We start from the raw sequence: 26140 nt of genomic DNA on the forward strand, positions 1-26140 counted from the left end.
ATTACAAAATAGGCTGAAGGAACTAGAGAAAAAACACAAATTGCATTTGGCACAGGATACATTAGGGGAAATTAAAAGAATTTGGGATGAAATAAATAATTTGGCTATGCAAGGAATCAGGAAAAACTTAATGTTTCTGAAACAGAGACATTATGAAAGTGGATCGAAATCTATGAAAATACTGGTGTGGAAACTGAAAAAAAGATAGCAGTAAATACAATTCATAGAATTAGGGACCCAAGAACGAAAATGATAAAAAATAAGCTAAGTGAAATTCAAGAAGTGTTTTTGAAAACTCTATATTCCAAAGTTCCAGGGAGAAGCATAACCCAAATTGACACCTTCTTGAATTTTCTAGTTTTACCCACTTTAAGCGAAGAACAAAATAGAATGATGTAACTGAAGTTGAATTAAAAGCTACAATTAATAGGCTTAAATTAAGCAAGTCACCAGGATCAGATGGGTATACGGCAGAGTGGTACACCAAACTCAAAAATGATTTAATTCCTGTTTTACTCCCCACACTGAACTGGGCTCTAAAAAAGGCACAAATGCCACCCAGTTGGAAGGAAGCGATAATCTCAGCTATACATAAAGAAGGCAAGGATAAAATGGAATGTGGGTCATTTAGACCAATATCCGTTCTTAATGTCGATTATAGGTTATTTACCTCCATCATGGCTAAACGATTAGAGGAGTTTCTAACCCATATTGATACGTAATGATCAGACAGGTTTGATACGACAACGCCAGACACAAGACAATATATGAAGGACACTCCACATTATAGATCATATACAAAAAAATAACATCAAAGCAATAGTGATAAGCGTGGATGCTGAAAAACATTTCATTTGGTTAATTGGAATTTTCTTTACAGAGTTTTACATAGATTTGGTTTCCAACACACAATTAATAAAACTATACAGACATTATATGATAATCCTACTGCTAGGATTAAAATCAATGATATTTATCAAATAGTCTTACCCTAGAAGGGGGCACGAGACAGGGTTGTGTATGGTCACCAGTACTCTTCATGTTATATCTGGAACCATTAGCTTAATTCCTGGGATGTCTGGACTGTCTTATGCAGAGAGGTTAGAGAGACTGGGCTTGTTCAAGCTGGAATTAAGGAGATTGAGAGGGGATTTGATTGAAACATACAAGATTATTAAGGGATTGGACAAGATAGAGGCAGGAAATATGTTCCAGATGCTGGGAGAGTCCAGTACCAGAGAGCGTGGTTTGAGAATAAGGGGTAGGTCATTTAGGACAGAGTTAAGGAAAAACTTCTTCTCCCAGAGATTTGTGGGGGTCTGGAATGCACTGCCTCGGAAGGTAGTGGAGGCCAATTCTCTGGATGCTTTCAAGAAGGAGCTAGATAGGTATCTTATGGATAGGGGAATCAAGGGATATGGGGACAAGGCAGGAACCGGGTATTGATAAGGAATTGATCAGCCATGATCTCAAAATGGCGGTTCAGGCTCAAAGGACCGAATGGTCTACTTCTGCACCTATTGTCTATTGTCTATCAATACATCAGACAAAATGAAGATATCAGGGGAATTACTATTAAAGGGACAGAGCATAAATTGGCTTTTTATGCGGATGACATCTTGATCTATCTAGGGCAACCAACATACTCTTTGCCTAAATTGATGCAATCCTTTGAACAATATGGTCAATTACCAGGATACAAGATCAACATAGATAAAACCCAATTACTTTCATATTACTATAGCCCACCAAGAGAAATTGAAAGTTGATACCCCTGGGCATGGCACACAGAGTCTTTCAATTATCTGGGCATCATTATACCAAAAGATTTGGCAAGATTATCAGAATGTAATTATCAGCCTTTATATAAAAAAAAGGAAGATGTGGCAAGATGGAGCCTGATTCCTTTTCTCAGTCTCAGTTCAAGGACTGAGTCTATTAAAATGAATGTACTGCCCAGACTATTATATCTCTTTCAGACCCTACCAATAGAGATTAATCAAAATCAATTCAATGAATGGAACAAGATGCTATCAAGGTATATTTGGCAGGGTAAAAGGCCTAGAGTTCATCTCAAAACTTTGCAATAAGCAAAAGAAAAGGGCGGATGGGGCCTACCTTCTCTTAGAGATTATTATTTTGCAGCACAGTTGAGAGCTGTGATATGTTGGTGCAACCCATCACATGACGCTCAATGGAAAAACATTGAGGAGCGGGTACTTCCCATCCCCATACAAGCAATTCTGGCTGATAACAACCAGCAAAGGTACATAAATACTATTGATAACCCATGGGTGAAATTGACTATTAAAATATGGAAAACTACTATTAAAGAATATTATCTAGAGGGAGATATTGTAATTCTTAAATGGTATGCATATGACTCGGATTTTACACCAAATAAATTGGATGCTAGATTTAAGGACTGGACAGCTAAAGGAATAACAGTTCTTTGCAACATAATGAAAGAAGGAACACTGTTCAGTTTTGAAATGCTTAAAGAGAAACACATATTAGAAAAACAATATTTTTAATCGGTATTTACAGATGCGACAATAAGTTAATAAGACGCATAAAAGGTAACCAAGGCAAATACATGATAGAGCTCTTTAGAAAAACATATAATTCAGATAATTATAGTAGAATCATTTCAAGCATGTATAAGGGGTTGTCAAATCTTAAAACACATTCGACTTCATACATTAAAACAAAATGGGAGAAGGAAGGAGGGATAATTATATCTGAGGAAGAATGGACAACAATACGGAGGTATCAATGGAAGTGTACCAGTTCACAAAAATGGAGGGAGTTTGGATGGAAAAACTTGATAAGATATTTTATTACACCCTCTCAGAAATCCCATTATGATAATAACCTCCCTGCTTGCTGGAGAAATTGTGGAATGCAAATCATTATCATATTTTTGGGACTGCCCTGTTATCAAAAACTATTGGAGGGGGGTTACACAATTCCCTACAAGACATCTTTAAATCTGAAATACCCTTAGAGAGTAAGACCATATATTTTGGATATATACCTCAAGAATGGTTGAAAAGAGATAAATATTTAATGAATATACTGTTGGTGGCTGGTAAAAAGACTCTTACTAGGAAATGGTTATCACAGGAGAGCCCAACTTTAAATACATGGATGGAAATTACAATGGACATTTACAAAATTGAGAAGATAACAGCATCTGTTAATCATAAGCTGGAGCAATTTGATGCATACTGGGAAAAATGGTTTAACTACATAATGCCTCATAGGCCTGAATTTATTCTCACAGATCAATGAAACTGTTGTAAAAAAAAAATCACTTCCTACTTGTATATAGTTCTTTCCTTTTGCTTGTTACTTTTCATTCCACTCTTTTCTATAAGTGTATACCTCACATAAATACTTTGTGGAGATTTGTGACTATATGATTATATGATATATATGTACAATGTCTGAAGTACATCTTATGGAAATGTTTGTTTGATGATGAACTTCAATAAAGAAAATAAATTACAAAAAAAATGTAAAGGCGTTTTGTGAATATATTACAGGGCAGAGAGGTTCAGAGTATCAGGACACTGCCAAGAGTACAAAGGAGTTCAATGTATGAGGAAACCTCCAGGGGTGTATGGAGGGATCGACCATGTACTGGGACACTCTGGGAAGTGAACTTCCCAGGCCAGGGCTGTCTGCTGTTTTACGGTGCATCAACACCCTGCCAGAAGTCTGTTCCGTCCATGGTCGTAATGTGGATTAAACGAAGTATAGTTTAATACTCATTCAAATTATGCTGTTGGACTCTGGCTGAAGGAACTGCTTCATTAATTTTAGCGATACAGCATAGTGACAGCCCCTTCCAGTCCATGCGCCCACACTGCCCAATTACACCGATGTGACCAATTAAACCTACTGACCTGTACATCTGGACATGGACCGATTGAGGATAGTCAGCATGGCTTTGTGTGTGATAGGTCATGTCTAACCAAACTTATAGAGTTCTTCGAGGAAGTTACCAGGAAAGCTGATAAAGGCCAGGCAGTGGATGTTGTCTATATGCACGTTAATAAGGCATTTGACAAAAGTCCTGCATGGAAGCTTGGTCAAGAAGATTGCTCGGCATTCAAGATGAGGTCGTAAATTGGACGAGACACTGGCTTTGTGTGATAATCCAGAGAGTTGCCTCTCTGACTCGAGACAGGTCATGTGTACTGCAGAGACTGGTATTGGGTCCATTGTTGCTTGTCATCTATATCAAAGATCTGGATTATAACGTAGTTAACTGGATCAGCACATTTGCAATGGCATCAATATTGATGGTGTAGTGGACAGCAAGGAAGTCTATCATGACTCGCAGCTGGATCTGAAATGTTAGGAAAAATGGCTGATCATGGCAGATACAAATTAATGCAGACAAGTGTGAGGTGTTGCACTTTGACAGGGCCAAACAAGGCCAATACAGTGAATGTTGGGGCACTGAGGAATGTGGTAGAACAAAATGATCTGGGAATTCATTGAAAGTGGCGTCACAGGTAGACGGGGTCATAAAGAAAGCTTTTGGCACATTGGCCTTCATAAATCAAAGTATTGAGTACAGGAGATGGGATGTTATGTTGAAGTTGTGCAAGACATTGGTGAGGCCTAGTTTGGAGCATTGTGTGAAGTTTTGGTGACCTACAGGAAAGATGGAACTGGCCAAAGAGTTCAGTGAACATTTTGCACGGACATTACGAGGTCTGGAAGACCTGAGTTGTAACGAAAATTGGAATAGATCAGGACTGTAATCCTTGGAATGCAGAAAATTGAGAGAATTAATAGAGCTATACAAAATTATGGGGGGTATAAATAGGGAAAATGTAAGCAAACTTTTTCACTGACAATATGTGGGACTACAACTAGAGGCCATGGTGAATGTTTTAAGGGGACATTCAACTAGACTCATTGTGCAAGAGCACCGGGACAACCACTGGTCTGTCTCCTGATCCATTCTGTAAATTTACTTCACTCAGATGTTTGTCAGAGTGTGAAACATGATGCCAGCACAAATATATAAAAGTCTATATTTCAACTTTTAAGGTGTTTGATTAGGTACATGGATAGAGGTAACTGGGAGTAGGCAGTTTAAGTGGCTCAGCATAGGGCAGATGGGTCTATGTGCCTGATAATGTGCAGAACTTTTCTATGACTCCATCTTCAGAACATGCAAGAAAGCGGGGTATCCAGAAGAATTCCTCGCAGTCATGGAGAGAAAACACAAGCTCTTTACAGACTGCAGTGTGAATTGAACCAAGATCACTGATGTTGGAAATCAGTACTCCAATACCATGTCGTCCTAACCGTGGATGAACTTCACGATTATTCTGCTTTCAGACAATCTGGGATTTGTAGCTGTATCAACAGTCAGCATTGTTGGGATTCACAACACATCAGCAGACTGCCAGCAACATCTATGGGTTTCTTGGGAAGCAGGACCTTGCTGGTTGAAGATGCCTGAGTGAGTCTTATGGCTGACTGTCCAAAATACCGAACTGAGTTAGTTGCACAAAATGTCAAAAATGGCCTGAAGTGCAACTTCAACTCAATACCAATTGACTGATAGTAAATTTCAGTCAAGACCATCCCTTTCCACAAACACTGACAGCTGGGCTCCTAGTTTCAGCAATCTGTGAACAATCGCTGTTCAACATCATTCCTGTCAAGTTATCAGTTTGAATTGCTTATTTCATCACTCACCCTTCAGTTGAGAAGATGACTCATTAAAGCCTCGGGTGATATTCATGCCTTCATATGGATCAGGACCTGTTGACATAGAAAAACTTTAATGAAATTGGGTCCAACGTGCATTGTTAAATCTGGAAAGTTTCAATCTGTTTTAGGGTAGATGGTGTTATTTCACTGTACCGAGTTCATGGATTTCCTTCAGTATCTTGTCCAATTTTGGTAACTCCTTCCTCATTTCCACAAAGGATTTCCACATCTCCCTCTGGGCCTGGGTGCCTTTCTCCATCACCAGACTGAGGAAGAGTTTGGAGCTCTCCATCCGGTTTCTCCTCTCCACAAGCTCAGTGACTTCCTGTGAAGAATAACAGTGAAGAGAGGATTGACAGACACAGAATGATGAGGAAGATATTTGCTCATTGATGGAACATTCAACTAGTCTCATTGCCCAAGAGTACCGGGACAATCACTGGTCTGTCTCCTGATCTAGGTGTTGTAAATCTATGGGTTCAGATAATGGAACCAAAACACGAACTGAACACAAATACAAGTTGGTATTTTGTCGCAGAGTGAAGTAATCTCTTTTGCCACATTCCTCCATAAAGCCTGTGGACCTAGTACATGGTTTTGTCGGTAATGACAATCTGAGCTAGACATTGGACCATTAACCAGTGGATTAGGGCTCGTTACAACTCTGCTGCTGCTGCACAATCCATTGCTTTGCTCTGCAATCTGGTCGGGGTCTGTCTCTTTCTATAGATAGAAGTGACATGGATGTGCTCTGTGTGAACATTTCACACCCACAAGTACTTGGGATGACAATCTCTATTGACAGATAGCACAGTTGGATTGTTAATTAGGTTTGATTCTATAGGATTGTGCTATCTATTCTATAGGATTCATCTCTGGAACAGCTTGGCAAATTCCTGCTAATATTTACTGTTCTAGTGGATCCTCCCAGGTGACCCGGGCTGATGTGCCCTGATTTTGAGTTAGTTATCAGGTTCTATAGCATTAGTACATTTGTACTCCCCTGGAAAGATGGAGCTGGTGAGACACAGTGATGATTTAATAGCTAAAAACAAAACTCTAACAACATTTTTCTGTACTATGATTAGTGCAATGTTTTTCATTTGCAAGTTGTTACTTTTGAACCGACTGTATGACCTGGTGTATATGTGGTGCTGTGTTAGAATTTGATGAGCTGGAGTCTCGAGAGTACACATCTGCTATGGACATTGCTGATGCGAACTTGGGGCTGGATCGGATTGACAGGAAGCAGGCCCGAGAGCAAGGAATGAACCAATGCTTGGTCATTCCGCTTGCTAGAGCAGATCAATAAGTTTTGGACCTTTCCACCTCACTGATTTTAGCCCTGGTGTGAAGGTTTTGGACACAAATTGTTCAGTGATCAATAACATCACTGCAGTCCACAGAAAAAAGAGGATGAGCCAGACTGACCTTTGTCTCACATCCCACTTTTCACTAAAATGAACAGTATCCCAAATGTTTCTCCCAATCACCTTGTGTTCCCGTTCACTGAATTGTTCTTCCTGTCTCAACATCAAGCTTAGTCTTTCTACGCATTCCTCAATCGCAGGTTTCAGTCTCTCTCGGTAGAAAATTGTCAGGTGGAGCAGTTGATAATCTTCACACCCTGTCAGGAGATCTGAGATCGTAGATTTGGGATCTAGGAATAGAAATATGAAAATACAGCACTGTGCGGTGTGAAGCAGAGAGTAAGTTGGTAAGTATGCTTCAGTTGTAGCTGACATCATTAAAACCTGTCTGGATGAGTGTGTGCGTACAAATACTTTCTGTACATTTCCAAACAAAAAGCCCTGGATGAACCAGGATGTACATCACTTGCTGAAGGCTAGATCTGTGGCATTCAATTCTGGCGACCAGGTCTGTACCAGAAAATCAGGTATGATTTGCGGAGTGCTATTTCAAAGGTAAAGAGACAATTTTGAACGTAGTTGAAGGCAACATCAGATGTTACAACTCTGGCAGGGTTTGCAAGACAATATTTCCTACAAAGTGAAACCCAATGGCATGAATGGCAGTGATGCTTCCCTACCAGATGAACTCAATGCCTTCTATGCCCACTTTGAAAGGGAGAATATAACTACAGCTGTGAAGGTCCCTGCTGTACCGGATGACCCAATGATCTCTGTCTCTGAGGCCAATTTTAGGCTGCCTTTAAAGAGGATGAACCCTTGAAAGGTGGAAGGTCCCGATGGAGTACCTGGTAAGGCTTTGAAAACCTCTGCCAACCAACTGGCAGGAGTACTCAGGGACATTTTCAACCTCTTACTGTTGTGGGTGGAAGTTCCCACTTGCTTCAAAAAGGCAACAATTATACCAGTGACTAAGAAGAATACTGTGAGCTGCCTTGATGACTATCACCTGATTGCACTCATATCTACAGTGATGAAATGCTTTGAGAAGTTGGTCATGACTAGACTGAACTCCTGCCTCAGCAAGGACCTGGACCCATTGCAATTTCCCTATCGACACAATAGGTCAACGGCAGATGCAATCTTGATGGCTCTTCACACAGCTTTAGACAGACACCTATGTCAGGATGCTGTTCATCGACTATAGCTCAGCATTTAATAGCATCATTCCAACAATTCTGATTGAGAAGTTACAGAACCTGAGCCTCTGTACCTCTCTCTGTAGGTGGCTCCTCGACTTTGTAACCAGAGGACAACAATCTGTACGGATTGTTGATAACATCTCCTTGCTTATGATCAACACTGTTACACTGGTACACTGGTACACCTCAGAGCTTAGCCCACTGCTCTGCTTTCTCTATACCCATGACTCTGTGGCTAGGCATAGTTCAGGTACCATCTATAAGTTGGCTGATGATACAGCCATTGTTGGTAGAAACTTAGGCAGTGACGAGAGGGCACATGGGAACGAGATATGCCAACTAGTGGAGTGGTGCCACAGCAATAACTTTGCACTCAACGTCAGTAAAACAAAAGAGCTAATTGTGGACTTCAGGAAGGAAAAGACAAAGGAACACATACGTATCATCATAGAGGGATCAGAAGTGGAGAGCATGAGCAGTTTAATGTTCCTGAGTATCAAGGTCTCTAAGGATCCAACCTGGTCCCAACATATTGACACAGCTATAAAGAAGACAAGACAGAAACTATGTTGGAAAAGGTGAGTGTGGAGCACGTGCTGCGGGAAGGGGCAGAGACCCCATGGCAGAGATGGTGCGGGGAGTGTGGGACAGCTTGTAGAGAAGGCAGGAGGGTTGTGGGACATGTGGCAGAGAAGGAGAGCCTGGGGTAGGGTGTAGTGAGGGTATGAGATAAGATGATTTGATTCCAAACAATCGGCTTATTGATCATTACAGAAAAGATCTCTCTGGTTTTCTTTCCCTACCATTTTCCCAACCACGACTCCCCTCTCTCTGTCCCCTTCCCACTTTCAGTCCACAATAAAGACGCATATCAGAATCACTCAATCACATCACTTGTTTTTTTTTTGTTTTGCAGCTGCAGTACTGTCCATTATGTAAAATTACTAAGTATGGTGCCAAGGTATTGGGGACATTTACTGTATATAGCTAGGGTGCCAAAGCACAGCACCGTATGTGCACCCCACATTCAACTTACACCATAAGCTGCACAGAACAGACTTGCTGTTCACCCCACACGCTGCCCTCACCATCACTGGTTCAATGATACTTTTTTCTTCATTTTACTAATGCACTCATTCCCACTATGATGATGAAGCAATGGGTATAAAATATTGCAATCTCCCTCCTCTCCCATATGTAACAATGTTCAGTGTTAGTAATTCCAGTGAGATTGCAATATTGCCAACTTTCCTGTCGAGTATCTGCTCTTGGATTATTTGTTTATATAGCATCCAGCCAGACCTCTAATCTGCTCATTCCTGGGATGTGAACACCATTTACAAAACTGCCAGGTGTTGTGGACCTCATTCTAGAGGGAGGGAATGCCTTCATTTTAGAGAGCAGGTAAAAATTGGCTCGATTGCATCAGGTATCATGCTTAGACACAGAGCAACAAGTTCAGATCCTGATCCCTGAGTGGGTCACATGAACAAATTTGGTTCTCAGGATTATGGACACTGGCCGTTCACTGATTTATTCTGTCACTTCACATCACTATTCGAGAATCTCTGGTGAGATTCGAACCTGCATTCTGCTCAATGTCTAAGGGACTGCACAGACAAGCAATGCCACCATATCTGGTATTGAAAACTCTGCATATTGTTCTCCTCCTTTCAACTGCCAGTTTTCTCCTTTGGCCTGTGTGTCTCGCTGTTCCTAATGTGCCTCGATACCAAAATAGTCACCAATCTTCTCATGAAAATTGCCAAATGTATCTCAACACAAGAAGAGAACGCAGGTGAATTGGGTTGAGTGGCATCCTGAATCAGCCATAATGGAATGGCAGAGCAGTCTCAATGGGCAGAATGGCCTAATTCTGCTCCTCTGTTTTATGGTCTCATGACCTACCTGGGCATTTCGATCTGGAGTTGTAAGTGGTGGAAAGCATTTTACTAGGTAGATAGTGGAGTGGCTGCGCAAAAAATGTTGCAAGGCCTGCATTTAAAGTCAGGGACGGTAAGATTAAGCAAAATGGGAATACCGTGCGGAATTGCGTGTATATAAGTGAAGGGAAAGTTGTTCGAAAGGCGGATAAGCTCAGAGCACAAATCATCATGTGGAATTAGGAATGTGTAGCCATGTTTTACACACACACACACACACAATATAACAATTACAGCAGAGAAACAGGCCATCTCGGCCCTTCTAGTCCATACCAAATGCTTAACACATCTAGTCCCACCGACACGCACTCAGCCCATAACCCTCCATTCCTTTCCAGTCCATATACCTATCCAATTTTACTTTAAATGACAATACCAAACCTGCCTCTACCACTTCTACTGGAAGCTCGTTCCACACAGCTACCACTCTCTGAGTAAAGAAATTCCCCCTCGTGTTACCCTTAAGCTTTTGCCGCCGAACTCTGAACTCATGTACTCTTGTTTGAATCCCCCTACTATCCACGTCAACTCTATCTATCCCCCTCATAATTTTAAATACCTCTATCTAGTCCCCCCCCCCCAACCTTCTATGCTCCAAAGAATAAAGACCTAACTTGTTCAACCTTTCCCTGTAACTTAGGTGCTGAAACCCAGGTAACATTCTAGTAAATCTCCTCTGCACTCTCTCTATTTTGTTGACATCTTTCCTATCACTTAGTGACCAGAATGGTACACAACACTCCAAATTAGGCCTTACCAATGCCTTGTACAATTTTAACATTACATTCCAACTCCTGTACTCAATGCTCTGATTTAAAAAGGCCAGCATACCAAAAGCTTTCTTCCCCATCCTATCCACATGAGATTCCATCTTCAGGGAACTATGCACCATTATTCCTAGATCACTCTGTTCTACTGCATTCTTCAATGTCCTACCATTTGCCATTATTGTTCTATTTGGATTATTCCTACCAAAATGTAGCACCTCACACTTATCAGCATTAAACTCCATCTGCCATCGTTCAGACCATACTTCAAACTGGCCTAAATCTCTCTGCAAGCTTTGAAAACCTACTTCATTAACCACAACTCCACCTACCTTAGTATCATCTGCATACTTACTAATCCAATATACCAACTCATCATCCAGATCATTAATGTATATGACAAACAACATTGGACCCAGTACAGATCCCTGAGGCACACCACTAGTCACCGGCCTCCAACCTGACAAACAGTTATCCACCACTACTCTCTGGCATCTCCCATCCAACCACTGTTGAATCCATTTTACTACTTCAAATTAATATCTAATGATTAAAATGATGTCAAACCGACAGGCCTATAATTACTAGGTTTTCTCTTAGAACCCTTTTTAAACAATGGAACCACATGAGCAATACGCCAATCCTCCGGCACCATCCCCGTCTCTAATGACATTTGAAATATTTCTATCAAAGCCCCTGCTATTCTACACTAACTTACCTCAAGGTCCTAGGGAATATCCTGTCAGGATCCAGAGATTTATCCACTTTTATATTCCTTAAGAGCGCCAGTACTTCTTCCTCTTTAATCGTCATAGATTCCACAACATCCCTACTTGTTTCCCTTACCTTACATAATTCAATATCTTTCGGCTCTACACATAGCTGTCTACTCTGATTCTGTAACGGACCAATTGCATCCCTCACTATCCTTTTGCTATTAATATAACTGTAGAAACCCTTCCTATTTGATTTCACCTTACTTGCCAAAGCAACCTCGTATCTTCTTTTAGATTTTCTAATTTCTTTCTTAAGATTCTTCTTACATTCTCTATATTCCTCGAGTGCCTCATTTACTACATGTTGCCAATATTTATTGTAGATATCTCTCTTTTTCCTAACCAAGTTTCCAACATCCCTTGAAAACCATGGCTCTCTCTAACTTTTAACCTTTCCTTTCAACCTAACAGGGACATAAAGATTCTGTACACTCAAAATTTCACCTTTAAATGACCTCCATTTCTCTATTACATCCTTCCCTCAAAACAAATTGTCCCAATCCAGTCCTTCTAAATCCTTTTGCATCTCCTCAAAGTTAGCCTTTCTCCAATCAAAAATCTCAACCCTGGGTCCAGTCCTATGGCATTGTTGTCACTGGACCCGAAGTGTTGCCCAACACATACCTCTGTCACCTGGCCTATTTCGTTCCCTGACAGAAGTTCCAACACTGCCCCTTCTCTAGTCGGTACCTCTATGTATTGCTGCAGAAAACTATTCTGCACACATTTTACAAACTCCAAACCATCCATCCCTTTTATAGTATGGGCCTCCCAGTCTATGTGTGGAAAATTAGTCTCCCACAATCATAACCCTGTGCTTACTAAAAATATCTGCTGCCTCCTTGCAAATTTGCTCCTCCAATTCTCGCTCCCCAATAGGTGGTCTATAATACACCCCTATAATTGTTACTACACCTTCCCCATTCCTCAATTGCATCCAAATAGTCTCCATAGATGAGCCCTCTAATCTATCCTGCAAGAGCACCACTGCAATATTTTCTCTGACAAGCAATGCAACAGCTCCCCCTCTTATCCCTCCGATTCTATTGCAGCTGAAGCAAATCCAGGAATGTTTAGTTGCCGATCACACCCATCCTGCAACCATGTTTCACTAATAGCTACAACATTATATTTCCAGGTATTAATCCATGCTCTAAGCTCATCCACCTTTCTTACAATGCTCCTGGCTTTAAAATAAATGCAGTTAAGAAATTCTCCACCTCTTCTTTTCTGTTTATCTCTAACAGTACAAAGAAGTTTACTGTCTTCTTTTTCTTCCTTCTCCCATACAACTGCTCCTACATTTTGGTTTCCCCTCCCGCGTCATAACTAGTTTAAATCCACTGGAGCCTCTCTAGCAAACCTACCTGCAAGAATATTTATCCCCCTCCAGTTCAGATGTAAACTGTCCCACCTTCCCTGGAAAATTGCCCAATTATCTATTGTTATGAATGTACCACAGCTCTGAGGGGCCGAAGGGTGTGGGACCAGCCCCCTCCTTCCGGAGAATCGCAAGATCGCTATTAATTCGGGTCTTGGACCCAGGAAATGAGAGACAATGCAACGGATTTGACTATTGTTCTTAGAGGCACCTGTGTGAATTGCAACTCTAAACTACGTGCCAGCTATCAGGGACATGGACACCCTCGGGCAATGTGGGGTGGGGATTGTATCACCCTACCTTGATTGACATTTACAAATCTGCCAGTCATGATAAAAAGGAGACTGCAGGAGGCAGTACTCCAGCGACGCACCAGACGGAGACACCATCGCTCATCGCTCCCGTAAGGACGGGAAGCTGTTCGGGAGCCACGTGTGATTCGGTTCCCCTAGCTAGGGAATCGAGTGGCTGATAACCCCGAAAAGGATTCCGAACTGACAACGGGGAACTCACGTTCCCAATTCAACGATTTGAGTCCAGCAGGCTGGCAAGTTTATTTTCTCTCTCCAACACGTGAGCCCCAGCGGTCTCCGAAAGGCTAAAAGCCTGCATGAACTTCAGAGACTTTGATATTTCCATCGGACAATAGGTTTACCCCTAGACAAATGATAGATCTACTTTGCATTGTTGATTATTACTATACCCGTGCTTTAGATTGAGTATTGATGACGTATATTATCTGAATGTTTGTATTAACCTTACTTTTGTGCCCCTTTATAAATAAAAACGTTTAAAAATAGTACCATCAGACTTCAGCGGACCTCTCTATCTTTGCTGGTAAGTGACCCAGTTATGGGGTTCATAACACTATAAATCTGAAGGCCTCCCTCCTGCACCATGTCTTCAGCCATGTGTTGATCTGCACTATCTTACTATTTCTAAACCCACCTGCACGTGGCACTGGTAGCAATCCTGAGTTTACTATCCTGGAGGTCCTGCCCTTGAACTCGGCACCTAGCTCCCTAAACTCACCTTTCAGGACCTCCTCACTCTTCCTACCCACATCATTGGTCCCTACATGGACCACAACATCCGGCCGCTCACCCTCCCTCTTGAGAATACTAGGAACTCGATCCGAGATATTGCGGACCCTGGCTCCAGGGAGGCAACAGACCATCCACAGTTTATTAATTTTAGAATCCACCATTCCAATTTTGGTATTAGTATCTTTTGTCAATATGAACTTTCTTTCAGGAGTATAGGTTTCTTCTACCTCCCTTGTAAATTTGGTTTGTTCAGTTTCAGAAACAATTTTGCCACATCTTAATTCCTTTCCAGTTCGGGTTCCAGCCATCATAATTAAATTGTAAATCTATCACTGAAAGTAATGAATCTTCAAAGTTTAAACAAAAATAGCAGTAAAAAGTAGGTTGTAAAAGCATAGAGAAGAGCCAACAAGTATCTTACTCCATGAGCTGCCCAGAAGAGGCTCCACGACCTTATCTAACTGTGATACCACTTACAAGGTTCTGTGTATCTGTATTCTCAGTTCACTCTGTTCATCCGCAAGCTTGTTAATCCACTTGACCACATCATCATCCGGATTGTTTATACAGATGCAATCAACAATGGACCCTGGACCATTCCTTGTAGCAGACAACTAGTCACCAGCCACCAGTCCGAGAGCCAACTATCTGCTACCACCCAATGGCTTCTGCCACAAATCCAATGTCTAATTCAATTGATTATTTCATTCTTAATGCCAAGTGACTGAATCTTCTTGACTAAAGTCCCACACAGGATCTTATAAAAGGGATTGCCAAGATCCATTTATATAATTACTGTCTTTCCTCCATTAAATTTCCTGGTATATTGCTCAGATACTCTGTAAGATTGGATAGACATGACATACCACTATATAACCATTGTTGACTATCCCTAATCAGTCCCCGTCCATAAAAATGTTATTACTCACAGTACTTCCAATAACTTACCGAGTATTGATGGCAAGCCCATCATACTTACCCAGATTATTTTTAGAGCCTTTCTCAGACAATTGAACAATATCAGGGGTGCCGTCATAGTGCAGCCAGACACGTAATACTATTGCTGCTCAGGGCTTCTTAATTTGGAGTTCAATTCTGGTGTCCTCTCTGAGCACATTTGTAAATTCTAACTCATGTCTGCGACTGTTTTCGCCGGGTGCTCCGGTTTCTTCTCACAATCCAAAAACGTACCGGTGGTTAGTTTAATTAGTCATTACAATTTGCCCCGATTATGTCAGGTTAAATCACTGGGGTGCTCCGTGGCACAACTCAATCGATTAAGGAAACTTATTTGAACGCATTTGACAATCTCTATCTCATTCATCACTTTTACAAGCAGGGCAGTCCAAGTCAATATCTATTAAATCTTTCAAGCAGTGATTATAATAAATATGTGTAAATCAGTTCTCTATTTCTCAGCACTTAACTCTTCCCTGTATTCCTGTGAATTGCAGGCCCAGGCATGAAATCTGGAAAAGATGTCAAGGCAACATTTATCTTTAAAAATATTTTGTAACGCACCTGGGCCCTTTTCCGCTTTGGAGCTCCCTGGATCCCCATCCATATTCACAGCTTCAGCCATGGTGGGGATGGGGTTTTCAACATACTGGCTCTCTGCAATAAACAGAATGAGGATTAGCTGATAATCATCAAAAGTAAGACAGTGCTTGGTATTCTGCTCATTCCTCATCTGCAAACTGCTCTCTGTCAGGAAGGTACAGTCATAATGCACAGATATAGGCCTTTCAGCCCATCATGTACATACTGACCATCTATAACAACCCATTTACTTACCGCTTGTGCAAATACTGCAATGCATTGGCGATTTTATTCATATCAGAAACAGAATCAGTTGTCAGGTTTAAGAACACCATCATATGTTGTGATCTTGTTAACTTTGCGATATCAGTACAATGTAATGCATAACAGAGAGAAATAAAAACAGAATTATAATCTATATATCTGAAATATATAGTAATTCCAGTGGGATAGCAATACGTATTGCCAACTTTCTTGTCGAGTATGTGCTCCTGCATTATTTATTTAGATAACATCCAGCCCAACCTCCAATCTGCTCTTTCCTGGGATGTGAACATTGTTACGATACGGCAACAATAAATACAGAATTGAGACAGGTTTGTTTATAACACCAGCAAATATGGTGAACTTGTTAACTTGTGATATATATAATCTTGTGGCGACCCAATTACTAGCACACTCGAACCGGCTGACAATTAGCCAGAGCCAGAGACAAAGATACATAGCCTCAGGGAGTTTCAGTTACGTGCCTCTCCAAGTTTCGAGTGGGGGGAGACAGGCTTTTAAGCAAGACTGTGTTTGTGAAATAAACTTATTCCGTGGTTGCAGTTTACCGACTCCGTGTCGTAATTTCAGCGCTGCGCGTAGCACATCGCTACATTGGTGACCCCGACGGTCCAACCGTTTTTTTGGACCAGAGATGGCAGACGCTGCGTTTGTTAACGCGGTTTCCTTGAAGCTGCCAAGCTTCTGGACGCTACAACCTCACCTATGGTTTCAGCAAGCAGAAGCCCAATTCCATGTTCGGCAAATAACCTCAGAGGACACCCGTTACTACTACGTGGTGAGCTCCCTCGACCAGGACACAGCGGCCCAGGTCGCAGAGTTCGTACAGTCTCCCCCGGCAGACGGCAAGTACACGGAATTCAAAGCCCTACTCATAAGGACTTTCGGGCTCTCCCGCCGCGAGCGAGCTGCCCGCTTACTGCACCTGGATGGCTTGGGAGACAGGCCTCCATCGGCTTTGATGAATGAGATGTTGTCTCTGGCCGATGGACACACGCCCTGCCTCATGTTTGAGCAGGCATTCCTGGAGCAGCTGCCCGAGGACATACGCCTGCTGCTGTCCGACGCGGATTTCAGCGACCCCCGGAAGGTGGCAGCCCGGGCGGACGCGCTGTGGAACGCCAAGAAGGTGAGTGGGGCGCCCATCGCACAGATCACCCGGCCACGCTCCCAGCAGCAAACCAGTCCAGGCCCGGCCGCAGAGCCCGCTAACCCCAGAGGCAGGGGTGGGGAGCCCAACGAACACTGGTGTTTCTACCACCAGCGGTGGGGCGCAGAAGCCCGCCGCTGTCGCCCGCCCTGCCAATTCCACGGGAAACGCCAGGGCCAGCCGTCGCTGATGGCTACGATGGCTGGCCTTCGGGATAGCCTCCTGTATGTCTGGGACAAACAGTCGGGACGCCGGGTTTTGGTCGACACCGGTGCCGAGATCAGCGTCTTACCTCCGACGAGTTACGACACCCGCAGCAGGGCGCCGGGTCCCCCCCTGCGGGCCGCGAACGGCAGCACAATAAGGACTTATGGCACCCGTCCGGTGCAGCTACGGCTCGACTCCAGCAAGTTTACGTGGGACTTCACACTGGCCGCCGTAGCCCAACCGCTTCTGGGTGCGGATTTCTTGCGGGCTCACAGCCTACTGGTCGACCTGCCCAGGAAGAGACTGGTTCACGCCGAGACCTTTCAGACATTCCCCCTGGGTGCAGCCGAGTTGCCAGCCCCTCACCTCGGCTCCATCACGCTGTCCGGCAACGACTTCACCAGGGTCCTGGCGGATTTCCCATCGGTTCTGGCACCACAGTTCACGGCAGCCATGTCCCGACACGGTGTACAGCACCACATCCTGACCCAGGGACCACCCCTCCATGCCCGCGCTCGGCGGCTTCCCCCGGACAAGCTCCGACTGGCGAAGGAGGAGTTTACACGGATGGAGGAATTGGGGATCATACGGCGGTCTGACAGCCCATGTGCCTCTCCCCTGCACATGGTGCCCAAGGCGACAGGGGGCTGGAGACCGTGCAGCGACTACCGCAGGCTGAACGAGGCTACTACACCGGACCGCTACCCTGTGCCGCACATTCAGGACTTTGCAGCCAACCTGCACAGCGCGCAGATCTTCTCCAAGGTGGACCTAATCCGCGGATACCATCAAATCCCGATGCATCCAGACGACATCCCCAAAACGGCTCTCATCACCCCGTTCGGCCTTTTCGAGTTCCTCCGCATGCCGTTCGGCCTGAAGAATGCCGCACAGACGTTCCAACGGTTGATGGACGCGGTGGGACGCGACCTGGACTTCGCATTCATCTATTTGGACGACATCCTCATAGCCAGCAGCAGTCGTCAGGAGCATCTGTCCCACCTCCGACAGCTCTTTGCCCGGCTGAGTGACTACGGTCTAACGATCAACCTGGCCAAATGCCAGTTCGGGCTCGACACCATTGACTTCCTGGGCCACAGGATTACTAAAGACGGGGCAACCCCTCTGCCCACTAAGGTGGATGCGGTCCGTCATTTCCCCCGACCCACCACGGTCAAAGGCCTGCAGGAATTCGTAGGTATGGTCAATTTCTACCACCGCTTCCTCCCTTCAGCTGCCCGGATCATGCGCCCCCTGTTCACCTTGCTGTCCGGTCCGGGCAAGGACATTACCTGGGACGAGGTGTCCACCGCCGCTTTCATTCAAACGAAGGATGCCTTGGCGAATGCCACGATGCTAGTGCACCGCAGAATAGACGTCCCTACCGCCCTCACGGTGGACGCCTCTAACACGGCAGTCGGTGGGGTACTGGAGCAGCTCATCGCGGGCCGTTGGCAACCCCTGGCGTTTTTCAGCAAACACCTGCGGCCACCCGAGCTCAAGTACAGTGCTTTCGACCGGGAGCTGTTGGCGCTATACCTGGCAATCCGGCATTTCAGGTACTTCTTAGAAGGTAGGCCCTTCACCGCGTTCACGGACCACAATCCGCTTACCTTTACATTCACAAAGGTGTCCGATCCCTGGTCGTCCCGCCAGCAGCGCCATCTGTCCTACATCTCTGAATACACGACGGACGTCCGGCACGTCTCGGGTAAGGACAATGTCGTGGCGGATGCGCTCTCTCGTCCTAACATTCACGCCCTTTCCCAAGGGGTAGACTTTGAGGTGCTGGCAGAGGCACAGCTGGCAGATGAGGAGATCCGGAGTTACCGGACCGCAGTCTCCGGTTTGCAGCTCCAGGACCTCCCCGTAGGCCCAGGTGAGCGGACCCTACTCTGTGACGTTGCCACCGGCCAGCCCCGTCCCGTCGTCCCGGCACCTTGGCGACGACGCGTGTTCGACTCCATTCATAACTTGGCCCACCCCTCCATCCGCACTACCGTCCAGATGGTCTCCAGCAGGTTCGTTTGGCACGGACTCCGCAAGCAGGTCCGTGACTGGGCCAGAACGTGCCTGCACTGCCAGACGGCCAAGGTGCAGCAACACACCAAGGCCCCGCCGCAGCAGTTCCACCCCACCCACCGGCGTTTCGACCACATTCATGTGGATATCGTGGGCCCCCTGCCTGTGTCACGCGGGGCGCGGCACCTCCTGACTATCGTGGACAGGTTCACAAGATGGCCAGAGGCGGTCCCGCTCGCCGACACCACCTCCGAATCTTGCGCCCGGGCGCTGATCGCCACCTGGGTGTCCCGCTTTGGTGTCCCGGCCCACATTACCTCCGACAGAGGCGCCCAGTTCACCTCCAGCCTCTGGTCAGCGATGGCCAACCTGTTGGGGACTCAGCTGCACCACACCACTGCCTACCACCCACAGTCGAACGGACTGGTGGAGCGTTTCCACCGCCACCAGAAGTCGGCTCTCATGGCCCGCCTGCGAGGAGCTAACTGGGCGGACGAGCTTCCCTGGGTCCTGCTCGGCGTCCGCACGGCGCCCAAAGACGATCTGCACGCTTCGTCGGCCGAGCTGGTGTACGGCGCGCCCCTGGTCATTCCTGGGGAGTTCATACCAGCCCCAAGGGGGCGAGAGGAAGAACCTGCAGCGGTCCTGGGCAGACTACGCGAGAGACTCGGTACCCTGGCCCCCATACCCACTTCGCAGCATGGGCAGCACCCGACCTGCGTACCCAAAGATCTGCAGAACTGTAAGTTTGTGTTTGTACGCCGGGGCGGGCATCGGCCACCGCTGCAACGGCCCTACGAGGGGCCGTTTACGGTGATCAGGAACGACGGGTCCACGTTCGTGCTGGACGTTGGGGGGAGAGAGGAGGTTTTCACGGTGGACCGACTCAAACCGGCCCACGTGGACTTGGCGCAACCGGTCGAGTTTCCGGCACCGCGGCGCAGAGGCCGACCTCCCAAACAGGGTCCGGCCCAGACTGTGGACATTGGGGGGTGTACCGCCGGTTCTGGGGGGGGGGTTATGTGGCGACCCAATTACTAGCACACTCGAACCGGCTGACAATTAGCCAGAGCCAGAGACAAAGATACATAGCCTCAGGGAGTTTAAGTTACGTGCCTCTCCAAGTTTCGAGTGGGGGGAGACAGGCTTTTAAGCAAGACTGTGTTTGTGAAATAAACTTATTCCGTGGTTGCAGTTTACCGACTCCGTGTCGTAATTTCAGCGCTGCGCGTAGCACATCGCTACAATCTTATATATAATATAATAAAATATATAACATATAATCTGTGTGCCCTCAGACTTCTGTTCCTCTTCTCTGATGGTAGTGGAAGTTCTCAATGATGACACCAGCTCTTTGAAGCACCGCTCCTTGAAGATGTCCCTGATACCCACAATGGTGCTGACTAATTTTACAACTCTCTGCAGCTTCCTTTGATTCTGTGCAGTAACACCCTCTGCCATACCAGACAATGATGAAGCCAGTTAGAATGCCTGGCATGGTATGTCTAGAAATTTGTGCAATACTGCTTTTGCTGACATACCAATTCTCCTCAAACTCCTGATGAAATATAGCCACTGTCTTGCCTTCTTAATGGCTGCATCGATATGTTGGGTGCAGATTAGGCCCTCAGACATAGTGACACTCAGGAACTTGAAATTTCTCACTCTCCCCACTTCTGATCACTCTATGAGGACATGTGTGTGTTCCCTCATTTCCCTCACAGAACTCCTTTCTGGAGTCCAGAATAAGTTTTTTGGTGTTACTGACATTCAGTTGTTCAGGGAAAGCTGCGATACTAGCTGATAATACATCTCACTCCTGTATGCCCCCTCATCTCCATCTGAAATTCTGACAACAATGGTGATATCATCAGTGAATTTATAGATGGCATTTGAGATGCGCCCAGCCACACAGTCATGGATGCAGAAAGCGTAGAGCAATGGCTAAGCCCACCACCCTGTGGTGCACTAATGTTGATTGTCAGTGAGGTGGAGATGTTACAGTGGCTTTAAAATTTATTCACCTCTCTTTGAAGTTTTCATGCATTCTTGTTTTATAACATTGAATCACAATGGATTTAATTTGGCTTTTTTGATACTAATCAACAAAAGATAGATAGATAGATAGATACTTTATTCATCCCCATGGGGAAATTCAACTTTTTTTTCCAATGTCCCATTCACTTGTTGTAGCAAAACTAATTACATACAATACTTAACAGTAAAAAAATATATGCATCTAAATCACCATCTCAAAAAGCATTAATAATAGCTTTTAAAAAGTTAAGTCCTGGCGGTAGAATTGTAAAGCCTAATGGCATTGGGGAGTATTGACCTCTTCATCCTGTCTGAGGAGCATTGCATCGATAGTAACCTGTCACTGAAACTGCTTCTCTGTCTCTGGATGGTGCTATGTAGAGGATGTTCAGAGTTATCCATAATTGACTGTAGCCTACTCAGCGCCCTTCGCTCAGCTACCGATGTTAAACTCTCCAGTACTTTGCCCACGACAGAGCCCGCCTTCCTTACCAGCTTATTAAGACGTGAGGTGTCCCTCTTCATAATGCTTCCTCCCCAACACGCCACCACAAAGAAGAGGGCGCTCTCCACAACTGACCTATAGAACATCTTCAGCATCTCACTACAGACATTGAATGACGCCAACCTTCTTAGGAAGTACATTCGACTCTGTGACTTCCTGCACAAGGCATCTGTGTTGGCAGTCCAGTCAAGCTTCTCGTCTAACTGTACTCCCAGATACTTGTAGGTCTTAACCTGCTCCACACATTCTTCATTAATGATCACTGGCTCCATATGAGGCCTAGATCTCCTAAAGTCCACCACCATCTCCTTGGTCTTGGTGATATTGAGACGCAGGTAGTTTGAGTTGCACCATATCACAAAGTCCTGTATCAGTTTCCTATACTCCTCCTCCTGTCCATTCCTGACACACCCCACTATGGCCGTGTCATCAGCGAACTTCTGCACATGGCAGGACTCTGAGTTATATTGGAAGTCTGATGTGTACAGGGTGAACAGGACCGGAGAGAGTATGGTTCCCTGCGGCGCCCCTGTGCTGCTGACCACCGTGTCAGACCTACAGTCTCCCAACCGCACATACTGAGGTCTATCTGTCAAGTAGTCCACTATCCAATCCACCATGTGAGAGTCTACTCCCATCTCCGTTAGTTTGTGCCTTAAGATCTTGGGCTGGATGGTGTTAAAGGCACTAGAGAAGTCAAGGAATGTAATCCTCACAGCACAACTGACCCCCTCTAGGTGAGAGAGTGATTTGTGCAGCAAATACGTGATAGCATCCTCCACTCCCACCTTCTCCTTATATGCAAACTGAAGAGGATCCTGGGCGTGCCTGGTTTGTGGCCTCAGATTCTGTATTATCAGCCGCTCCATGAAAAGACACTATTTCATGTCACAGTGAAACATTTCTATAAATTGGTCTCAAGTTATTACAGTTATTAATCATAAAATAATTGATTGCATAATTATTCACCCTTTCAAGAAGTATTTAGCAAATGCACCTTTGGCAGCAATTACAGCCCTGAGTCTGCGTGGGTCAGTCACTATCAGCTTTGCACATCTGGACACTGAAATACTTCTTTACCTTACTGCTGAAACTATCAGATTGTATGGGGACCATGAGCAAAGAGCTCTTTTCAAGTCCAGCCACAGATTCTCAATTGGAGTGACATCCTTAATATGACTTGGCCAATTCTGGGCATTAATGTTGTTTTTAAACAATTTCTGGTCAGCTTTGGTTTTATGCTTTGGGTCATTTTCTTGTTGGATAACAAATCTTCTCCCAGGTTGCAGTACTCTTGCAGACTGCATCAGGTTTTCCTCCAGGATTTCCCTGTATTTCGCTGCATTCATTATACCTCTACCTTTACAAGGTTTCCAGGGTCTGCTGCAGTGAAGCATCCCCATAGCATGATGAAGTCACCACCATGCTTCATGGTAGGAATGGACTGTTTTTGATGATGTGCAGTGTTTGCTTACGCCAAACATAAGATTTAGTCTGATGGCCAAGAAGTTCAATTTTCGTTTCACGAGAACATAAAACCTTCTTCCATCTGACTTCAGAGTCTCCTACCCCACGTGCCTTCTGGCAAACTCTAGCCAAGATTTCATATGAGTTTCTTTCAACAACAGCCTTCTCTTTGCCACTCTCCCACAAAACTGCGACTGGTGAAGCACCCATATGTCTTCTTTCTGCCACCTGCGTGGGATGATGAGTCAATTTGGACCCTGAGGACTTGTGGAAACTGTGTGGTGGTTTCTTTCAAACTTATAGTGTTTTAACATCTTTGGACTATTTTTACTGTGCCCATGGTCTGTTTTTTTAATCAATTATGCTAATGTTTGCACTGTTGTAACTATATGTTGTAACTATGTGGTTTTGTGCAGGTCTTGTAGCTTTAGTTTTTGGTCTTGTTTGTCTGGTGGGATTGGAGCTCCTTTCCGGGGAACGTGCTAAGATGGTAGCGCGATATTAATATTAGTAACAGCCTCTCCGGACTCTGGATTGGGAATTGCCAAATGTTATGTGGATTTTCTGGTGCAGTCTGTTTGTCATGTGTTTTTGTGATATCATTCTGGAGGAATGTTGTCACTTTTTTTTTTGAACTGCATTGCACTTGTGGTTTCTGAATGACAATAAACTGAATCTGAATATGGCAGTTGTTGTATGCACTGTCCCTCTCATCTCAGCCTCTGAAGCTTGTAACTCCTCCAGAGTTGTCATAGTAATCTTGATGGCCTCCCTCAATGATCCATTTCTTGCACAGTCACTCAGTTATTGACGACGGCCTGATCTAGGCAAATTTACAGCTGTGCCATATTCTTTCCATTTCTTGATGATAGACTTAACTGTACTCCAGAGGATATTCAGTGATCCATCTTCTGACTTGTGTTTTTCTATAAAGTTCTCCCGGGTTTCCTTGGAATGTCTTCATGGTGTAGTTTTTGCCAAGATACTGACTCACCAGCAGTTGGATCTTGTATATACAGGTGTAGTTTTACGACAAGCAATTGAAACACCTTGAATGTGTGACTTCTAAAATCAATTGGCTGTATGAGTCATGATTTGGTGTGTCATATTAAAGGGGATGAATGCCTACGCAATCAATTATTTTGTGTTTTATATTTCCAATTAATTTACATTACTTTGTGTAAATTTGTTTTCACTTTCTCATGAAAGAGTCTTTTTTATGTTTATCAGTGTCAAAAAAGCCAAATTAAATCCACTGTAAACCAATAAAACATGAAAACTTCCAAAGTGAAGGGGGGGGGGGTGAATATTTTACAGGTAAGGCATTCCAAATCTGCACAGATTTTTGTTTTCCAGTTAGGAGGCTGAGGATACAATTGCAGAGGGAGATACAGATGCCTAGGTTCTGAATGCTTTTGATCAGAACTGCAGGAATGATGGTATTAAATGCTGAGCTGTAGTTAACTAACAGAATCCTGGCATAGGCATTTGTATTGTTGAGGTGATCCTTGGCCACATGGAGACGCAATGAGATCATATCCGCCATAGACCTATTGTGGAGATTGGCCAATTGCAGTGGATCCAGGTTCTTGCTGAAGAGGGAATTGATTCCAGCCATAACTACCCTCTAAAATAACTTCAACACCGTAGATATGAGTGCACATGGGCAATAGATGTTCAGACATCTCACCCTGCTATTCTTGGTTGCTGGTGTAATTGTTGAGCTCTTGAAGCAGGTATGGACTTTCAAATGTAGCAAGGAGATATTGAAAATGATTTCGAACACCCCTGCCAGTTGGTTGTTTTTTTTCTTGTGATTTTTTGGTACTCATTTCTTTTTTCCATGGAAATAATTTTAGATAAACTCAGGTCCCATAATGGCCATGTATAATCTCAGTCGACATGGACATTTGTACCTCTTTATTTATGATATGAGAAGCCCACATTTCTGAGGGAAATGTGCATTTGGGTAAAAGTACTCATTTGGCATATAATTAAACTGGGAATTTGAAATTAACAACTGACATTTCAACCCCCCTGGTATTCCTGTTTCCAGCAATCCTCTTCCTGAAAATTTCTTCTTCAAGTCCTCTGGAAACAGCTTCCCCATTACTCTGAACGAGAGGTTCACAACCTTTATTATAGAATGGGCCTCTAACATTAACCGAGGGGTCTATGGACTCCAAGTTGGGAACCCTTGCTCTGTACCCATGTACTCTGCTCAGTCGTATTACTGTCCCCAAATTGGCCATCTGCAGGTATCCTGTGATGATAACTGGTAGCAGCCTGTACTGCAGGGGATTTCATTTGCAGCGCTGCCTGAAAAACAGGCTGCTGTATCAACATCTCTGCAGTATGATAATCCAAGGGTAGTCTGCCTCCCTCTCACAGTCCTTTTACCCACCGTCCATTAGCCCTTCTGAGTCTAATTTGATAATCTCATCTCCCAGGACATCATCCTACACAAGCTGCCTAATGTCTCATTGGCAGGCCCCACACACTTGCAGGGTCTCATGATGTTTCATTCCAGGCACCCTGCCTTCACCGTTTCACATATTGCCCCATCCTTCGAGACACGTACCCTCCTCAACCATGTGCTGCCATGGTCCCAGGACCTCACCTCTTTCAGGTCAAACAATTCACACGCTGATAATTATGCCACCGTCGGGAGAGTTCATGCAATTCAACTTGCCTACATTTG

The 26140-nt window shown here is 44.5% G+C and overlaps 1 protein-coding gene across 2 annotated transcripts in view; it reads right to left on the bottom strand.

Moving 5' to 3' along the window:
* LOC140721960 (NACHT, LRR and PYD domains-containing protein 3-like) overlaps window positions 1-26140 on the bottom strand; it is a 54771-nt gene that overhangs the window by 13794 nt on the left and 14837 nt on the right. For both annotated transcript variants that reach the window (XM_073036786.1, XM_073036785.1), the window contains 4 exons: window positions 15749-15841; window positions 7236-7402; window positions 5896-6067; window positions 5728-5793 (listed from right to left, as the gene is read on the bottom strand). In XM_073036786.1, coding sequence (XP_072892887.1) covers window positions 5728-5793; window positions 5896-6067; window positions 7236-7402; window positions 15749-15809 — 466 coding nt within the window. In that variant the 5' untranslated portion in view covers window positions 15810-15841. The remainder of the gene's footprint in view (window positions 1-5727; window positions 5794-5895; window positions 6068-7235; window positions 7403-15748; window positions 15842-26140) is intronic.

The sequence above is a fragment of the Hemitrygon akajei genome, unplaced genomic scaffold, assembly GCF_048418815.1.
Source record: "Hemitrygon akajei unplaced genomic scaffold, sHemAka1.3 Scf000066, whole genome shotgun sequence".
NCBI lineage: Eukaryota > Metazoa > Chordata > Chondrichthyes > Myliobatiformes > Dasyatidae > Hemitrygon > Hemitrygon akajei.